This window comes from Lepisma saccharinum, chromosome 1 (genome assembly GCF_977018435.1).
Source record: "Lepisma saccharinum chromosome 1, izLepSacc3.1, whole genome shotgun sequence".
Taxonomy (NCBI): Eukaryota; Metazoa; Arthropoda; class Insecta; order Zygentoma; family Lepismatidae; genus Lepisma; species Lepisma saccharinum.
Window position 1 is genome coordinate 119,085,514 of NC_139229.1, and position 22,068 is coordinate 119,107,581.

The 22,068-nt window shown below is 41.1% G+C and overlaps 1 protein-coding gene across 11 annotated transcripts in view; it reads left to right on the plus strand.

Annotated features, from left to right (window-relative positions):
- The window catches only part of LOC146000248 (tight junction protein 1-like), a 424,918-nt gene that overhangs the window by 207,756 nt on the left and 195,094 nt on the right, over nucleotides 1-22,068 (plus strand). Inside the window, exon 1 of one of the 11 annotated variants that reach the window (XM_083137734.1) lies at nucleotides 7,150-7,628. The exons of the other annotated variants lie outside the window; for them this stretch is intronic. Coding sequence (XP_082993860.1) covers nucleotides 7,602-7,628 — 27 coding nt within the window. The 5' untranslated portion in view covers nucleotides 7,150-7,601. Of the gene's footprint in view, nucleotides 1-7,149; nucleotides 7,629-22,068 lie in introns of those variants that run through there. 11 annotated transcript variants of the gene reach the window in all.

Here is a 22,068-nt window from a genome sequence, read left to right on the forward strand (position 1 = left end):
AATATCAAGGTATAATTAATTTATCCTGGTTTTGTAAATTGTCTACAGAGTTTCTTGTTCCAAGCTAAAACGTATTGTACTCACTTGGATGAATGCATTAATTTACAAGATTATTGAATCATAAGAGGGGGGGGGGGGCAAAAGTTATCAACGAAACATTTGCAATTTTATTTTAAATCAGTAGAATATTAGTTATCGTATTTTACGTTGCCTCGCATTTATGCCTGTTGGGCTAATCGCGACGACGGTGACGATTCCATGAAGCGTCTCTCTCAGATATACTTATGTCCCGGCCAGGACTTTAACACGGGTTCTTCGGTAACGAAATTGTGACTTGATCAGGGATAGAAACGAGCCAGCTTTAATAACGTTGTTGTTATCGTCGTGATTAAGGTAGAGAGTTCAGAAAGTTCATAAAAATAATAGCATGCTATAATTTACTTGACTTCCTAAACCTTTGAACTGAACCATGTATACATACTCTGCACGGCCTACCAAGGTCAGATTAGGCGCTACGAAGACAGAGGGTCCGTGGTTCGGTACCCGGTGGAGACTCGTAGTGATTCGAATCCCACTTTAAACTATAGGTCCAGACCCAATTAGCCTCTCTGTGCAAAGAGTAGACTTAAAACATAAACAAACAAACGAGCATACGGTACGAAACTAGATGTCTAAAGTTCGAGCTTTGGATGTATCATTGGGTTTGTCCTATCAGCATTTCATAATCAATCGTCCTCATCGTCGCGATTAACTTAAGAGGTGGAGGAACGACGTAAAATGACAGATAGGAATAAACATGCTCTACAAACCCCTCCTCAAAACGCACAATCATGAGTCATGACACATGTGAATATTCACATCACTGTTAGTTACAATGTTAGTGCATTCTGAGAAGAGTAGAAACTATGTGTCTTCATTTCTGCGTAATCGAACATTTTTTGTGGCAAAAAAATTTGTCATCAAAGTAACACTTTACCGATACAAACGCGTTACCCCCCCCCCCACTGCGGGTAAGTGAACCAAAACTAGACAAAAATGTGAGAGCGAGATTGTAAGCACGAACAGCAGCATGACTGTTGGTTGACTAAAGCTACCGTCTGTCCATACGTGGGATTCAGATAAACCAGACCTTCCACAAACTTTCCCCATTACGCCAGATGTGAAAGCACCGGTAATATAGTCAGTCCCCTGCTTTTTTTTAGTTTCCAGTGTGTCAACTTCGTGATCTGTCTGAACATCTCGCGGTGAACGTAGGATTTAATGTTGTTGTATAATGCGTCTACAAGGAGGTTGCCGTACGCGATAAAGTTAAGAACGACTTTTCCACAATGTCTTTTTCAGCGCTGAAGTTTGTCCTGAACTCTGGCCTCGAGGTGGAAAGTTTACTCTCGGAAATTTCCTTCTCTCCCTGAAACTTTTTCCGGTTCCCGAAAGGGTTTCTGGTGAAGCTGGGGTACGTGCAGGAGAATGGAGGAGCATTTCAAAGTCTTCGGTGAGGAAGCGGGAAGGAAAATGATACGGAATAAAATGCCCTCGGTGAAGTTATCCTTGTTCCATTAGACCGCATTTTTTTAGGAGGGCAGTTCACGTACATTAGCGTTTGTTTAGATCTACTTATTTATAGTGTGTGTTCATGACGCTTGGACCTCGATCACTAATCAGATATCGGAATTTTGAATCTTAACAATTTTTTTTGGTATGACATGCAATACCTTATTTCTGTTTTTCATTGAAATTCGGTCATTAGGCCTCCCCGATGGCGTAGTGATTGCCTTGTAATCAAGGGGTCCCGGGTTTGATACCCGGTGCAGGCACATAGTGGTTCGGATCCCACTTTAAACTATAGGTCCAGTCCCAATTAGCCTTACTGTGCATAAAGTGGAGTTAAAACACCAGCTCAATACAAATTCGGTCATTACAGCTAGTATTTGTCCATTTATGAAACATATTCATGCTGTTACAACTAGGACGAAAGAATGTAGTTTTAACATTATCAGCATGGTACAATAAGTAATCTTGCTTAGATTTTTTTAAAAAAATTAAGATTTGCTTGGCATTTTTGTGAACGAGGCTTTTCAAATCTAAAACTAATAAGCTTGTTCATCAAATACAATTTAAGTCTTGGAAATGGGGCTATGCTCTTTATTTTGCATTTCTCTAATTAATAATTCCTTGCTTGTAATGCTTTCTATTTAAAACCAGTGAGGAACGTACAATGATGTATAAGTTGCGTTTCTGAACGCATATTTCAACCAATCAGATATTAAGACGTTTTTTTTTCTTTTACAGGTAAGTTGATGCTAGTGGGTCAGATAACTGTTTTGATCGGGAAGATACTTTAACACCTTTGTGAGGACAGCCGGTTTGTATATCTGATCCGGATATGCATTTGCCAGGACATTCCAGATCAGAGTACCTTCTGTTGAAATAGATACATTTCAGAAAAGGTAAGATCTCTTGGTTCATTTGAAGATCTGTTTGTAACTGTTCCAGTGAATGTATTTTAACCGTATCTTCACTAATGCTGAATTGTAGCTGCAAATCACAGCGGCATTTGCTGTACTTCACTAGAAATACATTCCAGTGAATGTATTTTAACCATATCTTCACTAATGCTGAATTGTAGCTCCAAATCACAGCGGAATTTGCTGTACTTCACTAGAAGCACCTATTTACAAAAGTGGCTTATTTACTTTCGTTTTACGGGTTTGTGAACTACCGTTCCTCTCTTCGTATAAGGGAAGAAAATAAAGCCAGTGGTAGCCTACTCTTTTATGAGCAGTCACTTGACATCGTCAGCTACAAAGAAATAACTACTAAAGTCTTGCCATCGTAGCACGATCACGGACTTTCTTTCTTTGGTCGACCCCCTCCCCCTTCGAAACATACCTTCCGTATAGTAGTACTACAGCTTGCATTGTAAGCTTTAAAACTTTTAAGTTTTGTGTACGTGACCAATGCTGATACAGTCCCTAGATATTATCCCTTATCCAGATAACTGTTTTTATCCGAAAGATCTTTGTGTGGACAGCTGGTTTACCCGAATCGGATATGAATTTTCGAGGACATTCCAAATCAGCATACGTTCTGTTGGAACAAGGCGGATATATATATTTTTTCGGATGTGTTTTCTTTGATGTATGGGTTCATGTAGCATATAAATATTGTCCAAATATTCACAGCTCTCATACAAACAGTTTAGCTGTTTGACAGCCCAAAATATTTAGACTTGATATATCTGCAAAAGTGACACCAGGACATGGACGTCCGCATGATGTTTTCCAGGGAGAGGCAAGGAAGGTATTTTTTTCCGGGGGGGGGGGGGGCAAACGAAGGCAAATTTTCCCCAAAAATAGTGTTGTTCCCTAAAAACATTGCTTAAATTTGTGCTTAAATTTGAATTTATGGTGTTCATGCAATAATTAACACATATTATTGTGGCTAAAATGAAATTATATGTGTGAAATACATATTTTTTGGTTGACTTTCATTTTCCAGGGGGGGGGGTCACGCCCCTCCCCCCTTCCGGACGCCCATGCACCAGGATAGTCTGGCCTTTGACATTGAAATTAGCTACTGCAAAGTGCGATTACAAATTTTGGTTTGGCGTTAGTTTTTAAGATTACAGTCCTTATGGTGGTGACTGACTAACTATCTTAAACCCGAAGGTTTATGGCTGCAGCAACACAGGCTTTCGATCTGTCCCTATCTTGAGCAAGATACATCCACTCTTTTTCATCCCTACCGATTTCCTTTAGGTCCATCTCAACGTTATCCCTCCATCCTCCGTGTTGGTCTTCCTACAGGTCTCTTACCATCAGGTTTCCCAACAAAACCCTGTAAACTCCTCTTTCCTCTCCCATTCGTGCCACATGGCATGCCCACCTAAGTCGTCTTGATTTTATCATTCTAATAATATCTGGAGATGAATACAAGTTCTAAAGTATGTAACCTTCTCCACTCACATGTCTCCTCTTCTCTTTCAGGTCCAAATATTTTTCTAAGGATTTTATTTTAAAATAATTTAATAATTTAATTTAATTGAATAAAATAAAATAAAATAATGTATATCCCTCTTTCAATGTAAGGGACCAAGCTCCGCATCCATATAATACTACTGGCAAAATTACGGTTTTGTATATTTTAACGTTTAGTTTCTTAGATATTATATGAGAAGATAAAAGTTTATGAAGATAAAAGTAACACGCGTTTTCTGAATTCAGCCTGCTTTTTATTTCCTCTAATATCATTTTCATTTTTTAGTATTACGCCTAATTACTTAAATTTGGAAACTGGTTGAAACGAGTTTATCAATAATTAGATTTTGATTATTACCTAACACTTGGTTTCGGCCTGTAAGCATATATTTAGTTTTCTCTTTGCTGACTTCCAAGGTGATGAGCATGATAAAAATTACATGTTGACCTGGATATTCTTAATCGCCTCAGGTTGTGTATTGAAGGGTGTATCGGGGGAACAGATGGTTGTGGTCTTACCAGCTTTCGTAAATAAGAACGTAAGAGTGTGGGAAAACTGAAGGTATAAAAGACATTTACCTATTTTTACTGCCATTGCCCCCTCCCTCGTCTGCGAAAAACGTGGGTACGCCACCGAAAGTATGTTTTTCTAAGAAAATTGCTGAAAGTTTGTCCTATTGTGTCAGAACAAGTGCAGTGTTCGAGGAATGGTGCGGGGGAATGGTATCCTCAAACTAGCCAAATTTTCACAAAGCACCCCCCCCCCCTTCCGTTGTCTCATTGTCACCATGTTAAACTATAGGAACATCCTCCAGCTAACCCAATACTCGACAAAACACCCTCTCCCAGCTAACATTTTCCACTTCAGGAGCTGAGCAAGTGTATCCTAAGCCAATCATTGGAGTGCGATATACCGGTAGTTTTTTAAAGCGTTACGTTATTTCAACACACGTGGCAAGCGAAAGTGATTTTTCTTTTCTAAAATCGTGTCTGTGCTTGTTTTTTTGTTCTTTGGTGTGCCTTTGTTAAATGTTACTTGATATACTTACGGTCACCTGAATACTAAAATTCGGTTTCGAACCCCGGTATATGGCCCAACAGCGCGCCTATGTATGAGAATGAACTTGGCAAGCTGAGTTATTAAGGGCAGGAGGACAGTTTGGGTCCAGCCATACGAGAGGACCCTAAACTGCTCCTCCCCCACCAACCTTTCCCCGCGTCGAGCTGGTGAATTAGAGGTCTGTGCGCTGGATGGTCGTAGGAAGAGGAGAACTTAGCATTACCCTTATGGAAGCATTGTTTTACAGCTGATGGCGTAGAAAAGCACATTAACGGATAGAGGACACGTGGAAGATTTGATTTGTCGGAAAAGTCTTAAGCTCCCATTTCATTAGCTGTAACTTGAAGTTCTTGCGTTTTTTTCTCCACGAGGAATACATGGGAATCAGAAAATTCTTATTATCATATTTTTCAAACATTGTGTCCAGCTTAATAATCAACTTAAAAAGTTGCTTCCACTTGCAACATGGGGAGAAATTCATACGATCTTGTACAGTCGGGTGTGTTTTTAGCAGCGGTGCCCATTCCGTCGGTATTGGAATAAATGCACACCTGGCGCGAAAGTGTCTTAAGGCGGATAAGTTGACGTAGCGAACACACCTCGGTGTGCCGTGTTTACGTCCGGAACACACAAACCGGAGCGCCACAAAATAGCCGCCGTCACCGCTTCCTCTTTTCCCGTTCCGTGAATCACGCAATGCCGGTTAATTGCCGAGGTGCAAAGTGCATGCGAGGGAGGGGGAGGAGGCGAGGGGTGTCTGTGGTCGGGAACTACCTAGGCTCGAGCTAGGCCCGAGCAGCGCTGTGTCGCTAGACCGAGCAAGCGCCGTGCGTCGTTGCCATGGAGACGCCTGAAGGTGGTCTTGACGCCAGTGTTGGAAACTGGCTGCATGTGGTGACTGTGCTGGTTCCTCTTCGATCAACTGTCATCCCACGTAGACTGCAAAAATAAGAACGTGACATATGTGGAGTTTGCGAAGCGAAAGGTTCGTGGGTTTATGTATGTAAGGTACTGGTGTGTGTCGGTTTCCTTCTCTAATTCATTACTTACCCAGAGTTTTCCTAATCTTCTTAGTTACACTTTTTATTTACATTCTTATTTAACCTCTTTAAATATATATTTTTCTTGAATAATTTAATGGGCAGCCTATTTCTCTATTGTTTTCTGTTTACATACTTAAGGTCTTTGTTTTTTATAAATTCCATTCGAAACTCTCTTTGATTATGGTATTTCCTTTGCTGCTTATTGACTTCTGTTTTATAGTACCTCTTCCTTTTGTTCCACATTTAAACTATTTTACTTCCCCCTCTCCTTTCTTTGTTTCTTTCTACTCTTTCTCTCTTTCTTCTCTTCTTTCTACCTTGCGCCTCACCGATGCCCTAGTGGTAATGCTGTTGCCTCGTGATCAAGGGATCCTGGGTTCGATTTTAGGTGAAGGAACTTTGCTCAGCTAGCTAGGATCCCATTTATATTGTAAATCCTGTCCCGATTAGCCTATCCGAGCATAAAGTGGATACAAACTCATTTGTCTTCCTATCTTTTACTTTTCTCGTACTCTCCAGTGGTTTACTTTTGATCCCGTTGCTCAATTTCCCGGGTTTAAGGTCCGGCCGGCGCATGGGCGTTCGTTGTGATTGTCCCTTCATCACTTTTATCTAACCATCACTCATCTTCATCGTCGCGATTACCCAAAAGCGACGTAAAATATGAATTACAAAACAAACCCACTCTCTCTCTCACTCCTACTGTCTCATTGGAAATGAGACAGTAGGAGTGAGATTGGGTCAATGGGGGGGGGGGGGTAGTTCCCCTCAGCGTGTTATTCCTCACTTGACAGTAATCGGAGACACTCGTGGCTTATCCATAACACATGTCAGTGAGCAGTTTTGGCAAGGCGATATCGTGAGGTTTTAGTCTGTGGTGAAGCTAACGCATAGTACGCTTTGCTGAAGATTTTTCCACGTGTGTACGTAAACCGACACTTGAAGCCTGCACCCGTTCCTCACCTGCACCAGTAACTTGAAACTCTGGCAGTTTGCAACACTGTCCACGGGAGTAGAGTTTGCTAGTGGGGCTTCGTAGTGGCACGCACTTCGAGGGAGTTCACCGGGAGAATCGGAAGGGGGATTCCCCAACTGCTGCCATCCCGATCGAAGCATCCGAGAGTTTGCTATCGCGCTAGGGTTTAACGATCACTTCTCTTCCACCCTCCTGCTGCGGAATCCACGAGAAGGATGAATGCCAGTATCGGGTACCGTCTGCGTGCAATGCAAAGGTGAAAGTTCATGGGGAACAAACTGTTGGATGTTGTGTGTTTTCCAAGTTTCGAAGGATCGTCGCGGACTGTTTTGTTCATGCGTTTAGATCACCTGAAAATTGAGAAGTTCTCTGCTATTTCTAGCCATGTACTAGCCCCTCGAGAGAGATGAGCAGAGTCTCGGTAATCTTTGTTCTGATTAATCGTAACCTCGAATAGTGAAATTACGATCTGGAATTAAACACGCATTTCTATCGATTCTACTCCTCTTGAAAACCGTTACGTAACAAAACGAACACACTTCGCCATGAAGTTCTACAATAATCTCAACAAGGTAAGTTTCACTGATTGTTGATCTTTCTCACTTGTTCAAGTTATTTTTGATGTCTTCAGTAGCGCAAAAGGGGACCTCCTCCTTTCTCATTTATTGTAATCAAAGATCCCAGATTCGATATTCTGAAAGGCACAATGGGCACTTTAAACTTAGCTCCAATTAGCCTACAAAAATTAATTCATAACACTTTTTTTTGAGTGTATATGTATGTATGTATGTATGCATGTATAAATTACAAAGTGGAAAGGTAAAATTCAAACACAGAATGGATGGTTTCGCATCACACTACTTACTCAAACTGCTCTACCACGAAAGTGCGTTACGGACTTCTATGTGCCATTTATGAAATCCATTTCTACTTACAGTCGCAGTTATTCTATCTGAATAATTAATTGATCTGCATAATTATAATTCAGCAGTTGTGTGTTGCTTTTCTTTCTTGATCTTTCCGATGGTGCAAGGTTAGGTTCTGTCGTGAGCATTCCTTTGGGAGCGTACTGTTAGTGCCTCCCAGATGGCATAGTGGTAACATCGTCGCCTTGTAATCAAGGGGTCACGGGTGGAGGCACCTAATGGTTCATATCCCGCTTTAAACAAAAACTCTAAAACAGCGAGTGTCCCGTTATCATTTTCGTCCTAATTTACCACCATCGCCGCGATTACCCTAAAGAGGCGACGAAAAAGAGAAACATAACAAAAATACTTTGATCCCGATCTTTTCGCGGACTTGTCTCGTCTGTATCTCTCTTGCCACGGCTCTATAAACGTCCTTTTTCTTTTTTTTTCTTTTCTTATGCAAGCAATGTTCTCGTTTCTCTCGAAATCTAGACCTTATTTAATCTATTTTGGTACCATGCCTAACCTATACACTGTGGCGAATTCGAACCTAGGAATCATGTTTTCACACATCGCTGCTCCAACTGCTAGACGACTGAGGCAGGCCATGGATAGTTGTGCGTGCGTGTCTTCGTATGTTTCATGAACGCTTTTCCCACTCATCGACTCTCCTAGCTTCTGCGTAGAATTAATGTATGTATACAACAGCTAAAGCTCCTTTAATAAAGAGGTGCTTGCTAAGTATTATGAGACACAGTCTAGAAATGAAGGAAGAAGAAACCAAGAAGAGGTTGCTGTGCAATTTCCAAGCCTAGATCCCCTTCCTGGCAACTCCACTCGCTTTTTTATTTTGGTTATTGTACGTCGTACAAGCGTAGAACTTCATTACGTTGGCACAGTCGTGAGAAACGTTCATCCTATCCTCAAATGCTACCTTGCATAGTGTTTTTCGGTCAGATTTTAAACATTACCTGGCTCATATTTACCATAAAATGAATACAAATGATAGGGATTTTTAGGGTGTTTCATTTGTTTTGTGCAGGTTAAAGAAGCAAGAATACCTAATTGTATAGTTTAAAGAAAGTTGCAAAGGAAAACAATATTACAAAATTTCATGTTATTAAACATTTAAGTTACGAGAGGTATCCTGTAGATTTTCCTAATTCTCTTGCATTGAACTTTCTTTACGTCACAGAACGGAAACTGCGATTTTTAAATATACCAATATACCCACGTCAGATCGACCGGGGCCTCCAGGTCATGTTTTGATTTGGATGAAATTTGGCATGAAGGTTCAATCTTGTTTTGAAGGCTTGTATTCCAAATATTAGGTTCCTCCGAGAAATAGTTCTAGAGTTATAGTCTGTGGAAGAATGTGGTGCGCAACAGAAAATGTGATCCAAATATGAGAAATGAGCCTCAGAGCTAACTTCAGGACTCAATAACTTTGGAACTAATGATCACAGTCTAGTGATATTAACACACCAAACAAGCCTATCACCAAGGAACACCTTCATTGCATCAAAATACCCTCAGCTTGTTTACGTTAGCAAGTAAAATACCCTAAAATATGCCTTAAAACCTTACGTGTCAAAAAATGCTTATTTTGTGTGCCTGCGGTTACAACTGTAATCCAACCAGGAAGGTGGCATTAATTTTTCTAGTGACCCTGATGTGAGCTCAGTATGCACACATTATGTCGTCTCCATATCACCCAATCCATATTATATGTGGTTGAATATGCAAGAAATTGAAAAATCCCGGAAAATGGTGGATTTTTGAAATGGTGTAGCACAAAAGGGACAAGAGATATCCAATCCAAGTTGCATACACTACATAACTAGACCTTCCTCTAATGTGTGTCAATATTTCAACTTGTTATTGCAAGGCCAACGTAGACCCTTAAACGCCCAGCGCGTTTTCAGTGGGATGGTTTAAAATTGCGCAAGGTTTTAAATGAAGATTTATATCTCCGTAACTATAGTTACAAATTATAGCTTGTTTCTTTCAGTACAGTCTCAGCTACACGCATATTGTTGAAAAGATCCAATTTGCGCTAACCAAATAGAAGAAGAAGAAGAAAGTTAATAATCTTATTTCTTCTTTACAAAATTTCAATTTCGTCGTGCCCCCACGTAGGCAACGTCAGGACGTGAGGGTTCAAAACAGTTCCTGCGTATTGCCTAATATGTATTTCATTCTCATAGCGAGAATTGTGCACTTAACTGATGACACTTTCGTAGAAAAATATTTTCTAATATAAAAGCCGTGCTTTTTAACGGGAAATTCCAAATTCCAAAAATTGTTATCTCTGAAACTATGAATCCTAGAGTAAAAGCTTTTATCTCGTTTTCGTTCGTACACACTAGACAATACGCCCATGGTCGAATAAACTTAATTTTCATTTATCAAGTAGAAGAAGAAGACGAAAATTAAATAAAACTATATTTTTACGAAATTTAAATTCCATCAGGCCCTCACGTAGGCAAAGCCGAAACGTGATGGTTTAAAATGGAACCTGCATATTACCGGATATGTGTTTCATTCTCGTGGCAAAAATTGCGGACTTGCTTCTGATACTTTCGGAGAAAAAATATAATTTTTAATGTAAAAGCAGTAATTTTTTTTCGGGCAAATTGCACCCCCCCCCCTCTCCCAATATATTCAGAATCACATATATATCTGGGGTCCCACGTATCCGAATGGCAAGCGCTCGCCTTCGAAGCGATCGGTCCCTGAATCGGCTAACGGAGCGAACCAAATTTCAATGGTAACCGAACATCGTGAGGGATTTAACTTGGAAAGAAGTAGTAGCGAAAGCCAGATAAGAGCGGCGACAGTATCCGACTCGCAACACTCGTCAGCAACGAGAAACTGCTTGACAGTTGTTGTTGCCACGGAGTTACTTTTTATAGCCTTTGTCTTTTAGTTTTCTCCGATTAGCTGGTGCAAAATGCAATGCTTTTCCGGTTGATATCATTTCCACCAATTCTGTTGCAGTCTAATGCTGCAATGGAGAATGTCCTTGTTCCGAATTTGTGGAACATATCAGTTAATAGCTTTGAATCAGGTGTTCTCGCGGAATCCAGTTATTGATACGTTGCCCATAATTGGTGACAAGTATATTTCTCTGAAGTTGCGGCGTTGAAAGTGTTAATGTTTCTTTTATCCTTACATATATGTAAAGTGTGGCTTGTGTAGTTAGGCTTATTTCTGGCGTGTAATTATTAGTGCATAAATGAAAATCTGACTTGCCTACCGTAATGTGAGCATAAATGCACGAAGACTTATGCTATCCTCGTAACAATGGGACAATTTGAAAAAAATGGAACGTAGGAGTTGATGTTTTCGTGGCTGATTTTACTGCAAATCCTACTTGTCGGCAGATTGCATAGAAGAGTGGATCTGTCCAATCAAAATAGAAATTTCCCTGACGCACCGATGGATCACTCGGAGATCCCGGCGCATCCCATCGTGGAAAGTGGGGCATGCGATCAACGGCCTTCTGTAAACACGGAGCGTGTGGTGGGATCTAACGCTTTACTACTTCGTGAAGACGAGAAAGGTGATACGAAATCCTGGTGCAAGCAAATGTGCTTCCAAACCGAAAAACAGTATTGGGCTGCTCTTTTTTGTTTGATGTTTTTTTGAATAAGTTTGCTTTATTCATATTCTGAAAGTAGAAATTAATGAAAATATTTTGGTAACAAGACATTAACTCATTCTCCCATCCTTCAGAACTTACCGCTATCCTGAACATCATTAGTGAGAATGACCGAAGTCGTCAATTCAACTTTTTAATCATACATTTCTTGTATTCATGCTACAATTTGTTGGAATAATTATGCGCAAAGGGATATTGATCTGAGAGAGTATGGCACTCATATCCTTGATGTATAGACAAACCCGGAGTACGCTTGGGACGCGCGTGGATGCGTATCATACAGGATAACACCGTGTCCCTGTGCATGCGTAAAATGTAAACTTAATACGACGTAATCGCGAGCGCTTCTTCAATTTTTCTCTATTTCGTTCTGTTTATTTTATTAATACCATGTTAAATGTGCGTTATGTCGCTTAATTACGTGTATAACTTGAACCCAGGACCCTTGCATTCTGAGCAACCGGTTAAGTTTTACATTTACATTTGCCGGAGATATCGGACAAATAATAATAAAAATGTTTGTGTATTTTCTGTAAACGTCAAGTTAGAAAAATGCAGCTGTACGGCTTCACGCGTCCACATATATCCATGGGAGAAATTCAGCAAAAAGCTTCTCTTCCGACACAGACATAAAAATTTCAAACCCACGCGCGCCAATTTTTTGTGCCTCAAAGGTAATCGAACGTAAGCAAAGTGGATTCCATATTCCGAGGGCCATTCCACGTTTTCGATGTTACGTGCTTTTTGCTGGAAATTAAAATCAAACGCGCAGAAAATTAGATCAGTCTTTTCGCATAATAAAATGCCCCTGACTACTGGATGAATAAATTTCATGTTGAGCTGATGTCACCGGTCGTGTGAGTGACTTGCTGTTGAGCAAACGCAATTCCTACATAACTGATACTCAACTCCCAGATGCGAGGTGCTATCTAGAAGTCTCTGTTCATCAGTGTCATTACTGTGGGAACATGCAGACCGATCGCAAAACCTCTACCATGAAAGTTGCGTTCCACCTGCAATTTATTGTCGGTCTCTTCTAATTTTCGTTATTGGGTTTGATTTTTGTATTGAGGAAAGGAAATAAGACGCACGGTACTAGGTCCAGTGAGTACGAGCAGGCGTGCATCCGCCTTATATTCTCCAGAAACCTCTGCCCCGTGATGGGGCTGTGGGATGGTACATGGTCAGACATGTATTTAAAGAAAATGTTATGTACTTTCCACCCGTGATTTCTCATTGTGGTAAGTCATGTATCTTGTATTTTATTTCGTCTATTCCATTCTATTTGAAAACCATCAGAATTTGCGAGAGAAAAAGGCCATAAAATGCGAATATATTAACTCGAAAAATGTAAAAATGAAAAGTGACATCTGAAGATCAAGAGATGTAGTTTGTGGTTCCAAATGGGCTTTTCCTAATAAGTAATCCCTGTACTTGACTTGTTCCGAACGCTTTTGAACGCTCGAACTTTTGAGCTGGGTTAGTTCTCGGCATAGGCATGAACTTGTCTTTGCTTTTGTCCATCAGTTTCATACATAACCATATATCCTTATGATCGCGATTATCTGAATGTGTTAGAAGAGCGACACAAAAACGCAAACACCTTGTTCGTTATTTACTAGTCTCGTCTTATACGTAGCTGCTACTCCTTCCAAACAGCTCGGAAGTTAGGAATTGTAGCTTTCCTGGCGACGTGACTCTTAACAAGTGTTCTCGGTTTACCGTACATTGCTCTCATCTGCATGCGCTCAAAACGTTGGACGCTAACGCCGACTTTAACCTGACTTTTAACCCGAGAAAACTTGTTTGTGTTCAGAAATGCTGTCTTGACTCTACAGATTTAGATTTAGTTTGTGGGCAGATACAGCTCATTTTTGAAGCTTGACAACTGTGTGCGTATGTGGTTTTCCAGAGAAAGCATCCTGTTATTGTAGCGCTTACGGAAAACACTTCAGTGACTGCCTTTTTTGCCTGCATAGAGTTTTTAGTTCCTATTGGTCCTCAGCCTAGTAATAAATGCTCAAGTTGAACGCTGACTCCATTAATTTGCACAGAAATTATTACTGTCGGTCGACAAGGCTATACTGTACCGTGACGCTCCGAGTATTATCATTGTAACGCCCCTTCTCCCCCACAAAGGACAAGCTGCGCACAAGTGAGTGCTAAATTCATTTGGGGTGAGAAATCCTAAGATATTCAATTTCCCAGTATCTCCCCGAGATTTCTGCACTTTTGGAATGCAAAGTGCTCGTGTAACTTACTTATTGATGGAGATGAAGCAAGACCCTTCTTGCTGCTGTTTCCTTTCCTCCTTTTCGCCTAGTTTTCTTCGTCTCCTCTCTACCTTCGTTCGTCGGTCGGCCTTTCTAAAGTTCCTTTCCCGCTCCATCCAAGTTTCCCATCCGAGAGGGCGGATCGAAACTCCATAAACTTGGCGCCTACTTAAACAAGCGTCAAACCAATTAGATTCAGCCGCGTAAAAAAATCGGGAGAGCTATCACAGGGGAGAGATAGCGGTGGGCTGAGAATTTCCCACTGAACCCTCGAAAACCCTCTGTTCAAGAGAATATTCCCTCCAAGTGGATATACCGCTCTCCTGTAAAGTGAGTTTTCTTTCCAACTGGGACCATTCCTTGGGAAAGGGGAATTTCTAACGGTTGATCTCAGGAGAGGTAGGAAAATTTCCCCATGAAGAGAATTTCTCTTCATTTGGGAAAATTTCCCACAAATAGAAAATTTCTCTTCATGAAGGAAAATTTCCCACCAAGGGGAAATTTTCTTCCTTCGAAACCAATAAGCGAATTTCACTCTATAAGGGCAAACTCTACTGAGAAGGTGATTTCCTTTCTAATTGATCAGAATATCAATTTTGAATGTAAGCAAATAAAAGTGTAATTGTTGACCGAACACTTCTGTAGCACACACACACCATCGTTCTCTTCCTTAATAGGCAAGTTTTTCACTCTACTTCCAGGCTTTCCGATCTTGCGCCTTCATGTCAGAGTAGGATTCACTTAATATCATATATCTTTTGATATCTTCTTCCCCGGATCCTTTCTCCATTTACCAATCTTTCCAGTGCGGCTTTTGGCAGGCAGTTCCTTCTTATCCAGTACTCCAGCCTATTCTTTTCCTTCTTTTATTCACTTCTTGCATTGTTCTTTTACCAGCTGTTTCCAATATCGCTTTAGTTCTTTGTCTATTTCACACGATGCATTTCTTCGCCATGCCCACATTTCTAAAGCGTCTACCTACATTTTCTCATTTCTTCGTAGGGTCCATGTTTCTACACTCCACACAAAACACCTTATTAGTTTCTTTCTTAGTTTGTTCAAAGGTCCACTTCTTCAATTAAAGGCTTCCTTTCCCATTGCTATCCTCACTTTGACTGCAGCTTGTTTCGTTGCGTATGATAAATCTCGGTATCTGAAGCTGTTAACTTGCAATACTTTGGGCTCGAATTCTTACGTTAATTTTCCTTGGTTTCTTGCCAGTAGCCATTGCTCTTGTCCTTTTATCATCATCCCGAACTGTTCTCGGTAAGCATTTCGTCTTCTAATGTACTGTTTGCTGTCCTTTCGTCTTTTGCTACGAAGACCATGTCGTTCTCAAATCTTATACATTTTATTCTTCTTCTTCATATTAAAAATCGGCCCCGCCTTTTAAGGACCAATGGTCTCCCCGATAGCGCAGTGGTAGCGTTGTTGCCTTGTAATCAAGGGGTCCCGGGTTCAATACTCGGTGGAGGCACATGGCACAGTGGGTCGGATCCTACTTTAAACTGTAGGTCCAGTCCCGATTAGCCTTTCTGTGCATAAAGTGGACTTAAAACAACAATTCAATCAATTTTAAGGACCAATGGCTGCCATGCAGCTTTTCATTTGGTGATGCGTGATCATCGCATCGTGTCCCATCGCCGCTGTTTTCCGACTTTTCAGTTTCAGAAAGCTACAGTTGCTTTCTAGTATAGCTCCTCAGTTCTTATGATACTCGCAAATATTTTTTATTCTTCGAGAAACACTTTGTTGTAAGAGGGAAATTTTGTGCACCGAGGGAATTTTTGCGAAATTACCATACAGACACTCTAGGAGGGGAAGCACGAACCTTCGGATTCAACCTGTTTCCCAGAACTCGCGAATCGATTCCGAAGTCTTCTCGGTAATTATTCCGTTCCTGTGTGCCGCCGTTATCCCAAGAGGAAGCGTCGATACCCCACTTGCCCCGCGGAAGGGTTAAGCGGCCCCTACGCTTCGTTTGAGACGCGCAACTTTGCGCTTGCCAACTGAAGCGTCCGTTCGGTGTTCCGGTGTGTTGACACACTCGTCTGTCGTTTGCGTCAGTTTAGCTTTAACCCCCGGCGGCGTGATCTCCCTATGCTCCTCCTTCATGCTTGCTGTTCGTTTCATAAACGTAGTCAAATGTTGTTTGAGCGGAACTAATGCGTTTCGTCGCTTTTTCTTCAGGAAGAGCTCATGAAAAGGAATCCTAAATAGGCATATTATCAATCACGGGAAAAAAAGTTAAACATATTAGGAAGCAAATGGGGTAGTAAGAATGACAAGGGAAAGGGATGTGACGAAAAGGTGGCATCGTGTGTATTCTTGCAAAACATCTGATAGTAGATTTTGTTATGTATGTATGTATGTATGTATGTATGTATGTGTGTGTGTGGGTGTAGCCCCCTAGCATGCGTCACTGTAGCTTTCAGGTTGGAATTATGGCTTGGGCTTAGGTGTTTCTCTTTCGGAGTTCTTTCGTCAATTCTTCTGATATTCATTTTTGTCATCAGAATTTGCTTGAAGGAGCAGGCTCTAAACGAATGACGTTTGTATCATATGATACTATTTTTTGTTTAATTTTTCATGTTATTCTCTACAATAGCGGCTAAGATAGGAGAAATCGACATCCGTAAATTTTACCTTAGGTCAAATATAATGTACCAGTCCACGCACACGAGGCATTTTTCTGTAAATATATTACTGATTTTAAACTTTACGTTAACAAGCCCATGTAGACATAAATTGATTAAACTTTATACATATTAAAAGTAAATAGGTCGAAGAAAAAGTACATTCGAAAGTTTAAATTAAAAAATATATATATTTATGTGGGGGTTGCAATCTCCCATGGAGTAATACGATTATATTTCTAGCAAGTTGAAAACCAGAATCGCCGGGAATATTGCATTATTTTTCTGCATTTGAAAAAGTTTATTTATGATCAGATTAGTCTCGTTCTCTTGGTGAGCAATAACTTCTACTTCTAAGTTTCAGAAAGCCCTAATTGATTAATAAGCGCGGCACGGAAGCCAGCTCAGCAGTAAATAACATAAGCTCATTGACTACTTGGCTCGTGCACGCTCTGTTACGTCAGTTTTTTTGGCAGGAAGAAATTAGTTACACCTCTTGACCTATAGGAATTAAGTTACGAGGATAACTTCTCGTGTCTAAAGTAAGAAATCTTAGGACCGCGAAGGAGTGAGTAATGCTCCTCTGCTCTCCAGGCTGCATAATCGAGAGGATTTGCCGGCGCTTGGGACCAATTTTCGCCCGTTGCTATTCACGGACCGAAGTGTACACGGGGGCGCCATTAGCTTGGATCCGTTCACCCCTTCCACTCCTCTCGCCTTGCCTTGCCAACCCCTCCCCCCTCCTCAAAGCCCCTCGGAAAGGAAACTTGTGTCATTCTCAGCTTCCTTCACTCAAGATACCCCGTACTCTCTCGCGTTTCCACCCCTTCTCCTGTTTCTTTGTGTTTCTTCGCTTTTCGCTGCCTTGCATTTCTAAAAAGGTGGTTTGAACGCACTTTTCGGTAATAAATGGGTTGGGGTACTTTTCATCGCGCGTGCCAAATTTCGATGGTGCTGGCTCCAATGTAGGGCATGAGGACTCTGTTTCCACATCTGAGATGGAATGAGGTTTTAAAGTTTACTCTGGAGTTTTTAAAGCAAAATTCTAATTCGGGATGGTATTGAGAAGACGAACGCCTGTTTACATCTCGTTTGGAGTTTTAAATGCGTATCGAGTTATTGGTATCGTCTCGATTTATAAGCACACGGGTCTGGGGCTTACCGGATGGAATAGCCTCTGCGAGTACTAAATAGAGGAAAATTATTCAGATGCCAGTCTCGTTCCGGTTCATTTCTCGACAGTTCTTGAAGGGCCTAGTCTCGGTCTCGATTTTTACAAGTCGTATCGCCCCTAATTCCAGTGTTGAGAAGACATTTTCAATGCAATTTAAAAGAAAAGGAACGAACCACGTTATTTTGTTTCTAGAGAATGACATCTAGAACACACAGTTTTTTTTTTGGCATTTTCTTTCCGTTTAAGAAATTCACTATTTTACAACAAGAAACTGAAGATATGTTTTCTAAAAGATACAAAATGTGAGGTACTGTAAAAGAGTTTTTCATATTCACACTGCCCATCCACAGTGTCACGTGAGGCAAGACTCTGCGGATGGTACTACGTTCTGGTCTTGATTGGTATTCTCAAAATCAAACGGAGATCGCCTGTCTCCATGACGGAGTGGTTAGCACAACGCGCTACGACGCCACGGGTCCCGAGTTCGAATCCCGGTCTGGGTATGGGGTTTCTTTGTGAGTGTCCTTTCATCAATTTCATCATATCGCTCATCCTCATCATCGCGATTAGCAAAAAGTGACTAAAGAATTCTAAGTAAAACAAACTAAATCAATCACTCAAATCAAACAAAAATATCGAGGATGTACTCTTTATGATGTCTTTCCAAGCCATGTCGAATTAGGTTCAGTGTAAAAAAATAACATGAAGTATGAGTGTGACCTTGATATGCTATCCATACTTTATTTTATGCATGTAGTTTTGTATTCTATATTGTAGTTCTTACGGGAGCACAGTATTTATTTCGGTAACCAGAATGTTAATGTAGCTAAAGGTTTGTATAGTGGGTTAATGTAGCTAAAGGTTTGTATAGTGCCAAAGCTTCGAATACAAAATATGATAATTTGACATATTATTTCACAGTAAAGAACAAGCTGACTACGTTCGTCGTGTATTATCAACGATAATGAATGCAGTTCACATATTGTTGAGTTTTTATTTTTTTATTACTGTTACATTTTCCCGAGAAAATATAATTTATTCTTGTATCTGTTTGTGTAGCACCCCGTCCCTGAAATTCCACCCATCTTTACTCTACGTAAGACGTCAGAAATGCAAACGTAACATTTATATGTTTAAATGAACTATATGATTTGCGAGAACGGCTGGCATTGTGGAATAACCGTATCGACCTCTGTATTCCAGACGGTCGACACATCTCCGTGCCTTGTTCGTTAAGCGCCTGAGTGTAATTACAGGCGGGCAATTACTAATTAATCGGCGGGAATGACACCGGGAGAGCTATGTTGGGGCAAAGTAGATTTCAGGAGGAGTTAGTTCACGCTGACGTTGACAAGATAAGAACAGAGGAAATGGAGCACTTTGCAGCTCTGGCTCTGTGGTGGAATTCTACAACGTTTATGCCATGTACAGAAGGGAAATATATCCTTTGCATACTTCATGCGTCTGCGAAGGGACCCAGTTCTTGTGTAGTCACGAAAGGTTTTCCTCAGTGCCTCTCTCCACCTTCTCACTCATCTCGCTCCCCATCTTCTCTCACACTCTCCAAGTTGTCTCCCCTCTCTCCCGTTTTCTACCTTTTGCCTCCTGCTCTCCACTTTTTCTCTCTCGACATTCTCTTTTCATTTCCCATCTCGATGTTCTCTTTCCATCTTCCAGAACCTCTCCGATGGCGCAGTGGCAGCGTCGTCGCCTTGTAATAAAGGGGTCCCGGGTTCGATACCCGGTGGAGGCACATAGTGGTTCGGATCCCACTTTAAACTGTAGGTCCAGTCCTAATTAGCCTTACTGTGCATAAAGTGGACTTAAAACACCAACTATTTCTATTTTCCCTCTCGAGTAGGGCCAAATAGAGAGTTCACCAACCGAAAATGGGGCTCGGTGGGGCTCGCCTTAATGGATTTCTCTCGTAAGGCATGAGCCCCATTTTCTGGCAGTGTTGCCAGCTCCTTACTCGAAAAAATTACCAAGGTTTTTTTTGGGTCTAACCTAGCCTAAAGCAAGGAGCTGGCAATCTTGCTTGAGGCTTGCCTTAATGGTTTGCTCTTGTAAGGCATGAGCCTTATTTTCTGGCAGTGTTGCCAACACCTTACTCGAAAAAATCACCAAGGTTTTTTTTCTTGGCCTAACCTAACCTAAAGCAAGGAGCTGGCAACCTTGCTTGAGGCTTGCCTTACAGTGCATAAAGCAAGGTTGCCAACCTACTGGTGCTTTTGCCATGGCTTTTTACAAAAAAGAGAGAGGAGAGAGAGAGAGGGAAGAGTTAAACAACCGACGGCCTACCTACAGCTTTTTTTTCTTGGTCTAACCTAACCTAAAGCAAGGAGCTGGCAATCTTGCTTGAGGCTTCTTAATAGTTTGCTCTTGTAAGGCATAAGCTCTATTTTCTCGTAGTGTTGCCAATATTTTACTCGAAAAAAATCACCAAGGTTTTTTTCTTTGTCTAACCTAACCTAAAGCAAGGAGCTGGCAACCTTGCTTGAGGCTTGCCTTACAGTGCATAAAGCAAGGTTGCCAACCTACTGGTACTTTTGCCATGGCTTTTTACAAAAAAAAAGAGAGAGGAGAGAGAGAGAGAGAGGGAAGAGTTAAACAACCGACAGCTGCCAACACCCACCCTAACCTAACCTAACCTAACCCACCCTAACCTAACCTAACCTAACCTAACCCACCCTAACCTAACCTAACCCACCCTAACCTAACCTAACCTAACCTAACCTAACCCACCCTAACCTAACCTAACCTAACCTAAAGCAAGGAGCTGGCAACCTTGCTTGAGGCTTGCCTTACAGTGCATAAAGCAAGGTTGCCAACCTACTGGTATTTTTGCCATAGCCTTTTACAAAAAAGAGAGAGGAGAGAGAGAGGGAAGAGTTAAACAACCGACAGCTGCCAACACCCACCTACAGCTTTTTTTTGTCTAACCTAGCCTAAAGCAAGGAGCTGGCAACTTTGCTTGAGGCTTGCCTTACAGTGCATAAAGCAATTTTTGCCAACCTACACACACTAAACAAGGAGAGCCGGCAACAAACACGCACTGCCGTAAAAGAGAGAGAGATGGGTGGATGGTAATATAGTATGTGTGTGAGTAGAGTAAATATGTACTTCTGACGACAACTCTGATTTCTTGACTAAACGACCACAAAAAGTTGAAAAACTCACTTTCCCCCCCCGTTCCGCGCCTCATTTATTACGCTGACGACGTTTCACGGGCGCAAAAAGGCAGTGATGAGTGAAAGATGAGCTCTCATCCCCTCATCCTCTCATCTTTCTCATTCTCTTTTTATTCTCTCATCTTCCTCTCATCCTCCTCTCATCCTCCCATCTTTCTCTTATTCTCTCATTTTTTTATTTTCTTATTTTCTTATTTTTTGAAAGATGAGTGCATCTTATCGTAATTTTCCAAGTCTGGGACCAAATGTTTATATATCATGACCTACGTAAACCTCTTTTCTCATTCTCTCATTCTCTCATTCTCTCATTCTCTTATTTTTTGAAGGATGAGTGCACTTTATCGTAATTTTCCAAGTTTGGGACCAAATGTTTATATATTGTGATCTTCGTAAACCTCTCTTCTCATCCTCTTATTCTCTCATTCTCTCATTCTCTCATTCTCTCTACCTTTAGAATATTGTCGTCAATATTAGAGATGAAGTTGGAGTGCTGGAATCAACGGGGCCAAATGTTTATATATAGTGATCTTCGTAAACTTCTTTCTCGGGGGGGAAAGATGTGGCATATACACATGCGCGCGCTCTCATCTTCTCATTTTCTTATTCTCTCATTCTCTTATTTTTGAAAGATGAGTGTATTTTATCGTAATTTTCCAAGTCCGGGACCAAATGTTTATGTATTGCGACCTACGTAAACCTCTCCTCTCATCTTCTCATCTTCTCATTTTGAAAAAATGAGTGCACCTTATCGTAATTTTCCAAGTCCGGAGCCAAATGTTTATATATATCGTGACCTTCGTAAACCTCTCCTCTCATTCTTTTATTTTTGAAAGATGAGTGTATTTTATCGTAATTTTCCAAGTCCGGGACCAAATGTTTATGTATTGCGACCTACGTAAACCTCTCTCTCGGGGAGGGAACGATGTGCCACACACATACGTGCGCGCGCTTATATATTGTAACACAAACAAACAAACAAATAATAATTGTTGTTTTTTAGAATGCCTGGCCCCTATAACCTCGCCAGGGTGCGTGGTGCCCAACCAAAAATGTAAAAGTTTTCTAATGGCTGCGGTTATAGATTACCGCACCTCTGTAGAGTTTCACGTGTTTTTTTTTTTCCCCAAACTTCCATGAAACCCTACAGAGGACCTCCGTAATGCATG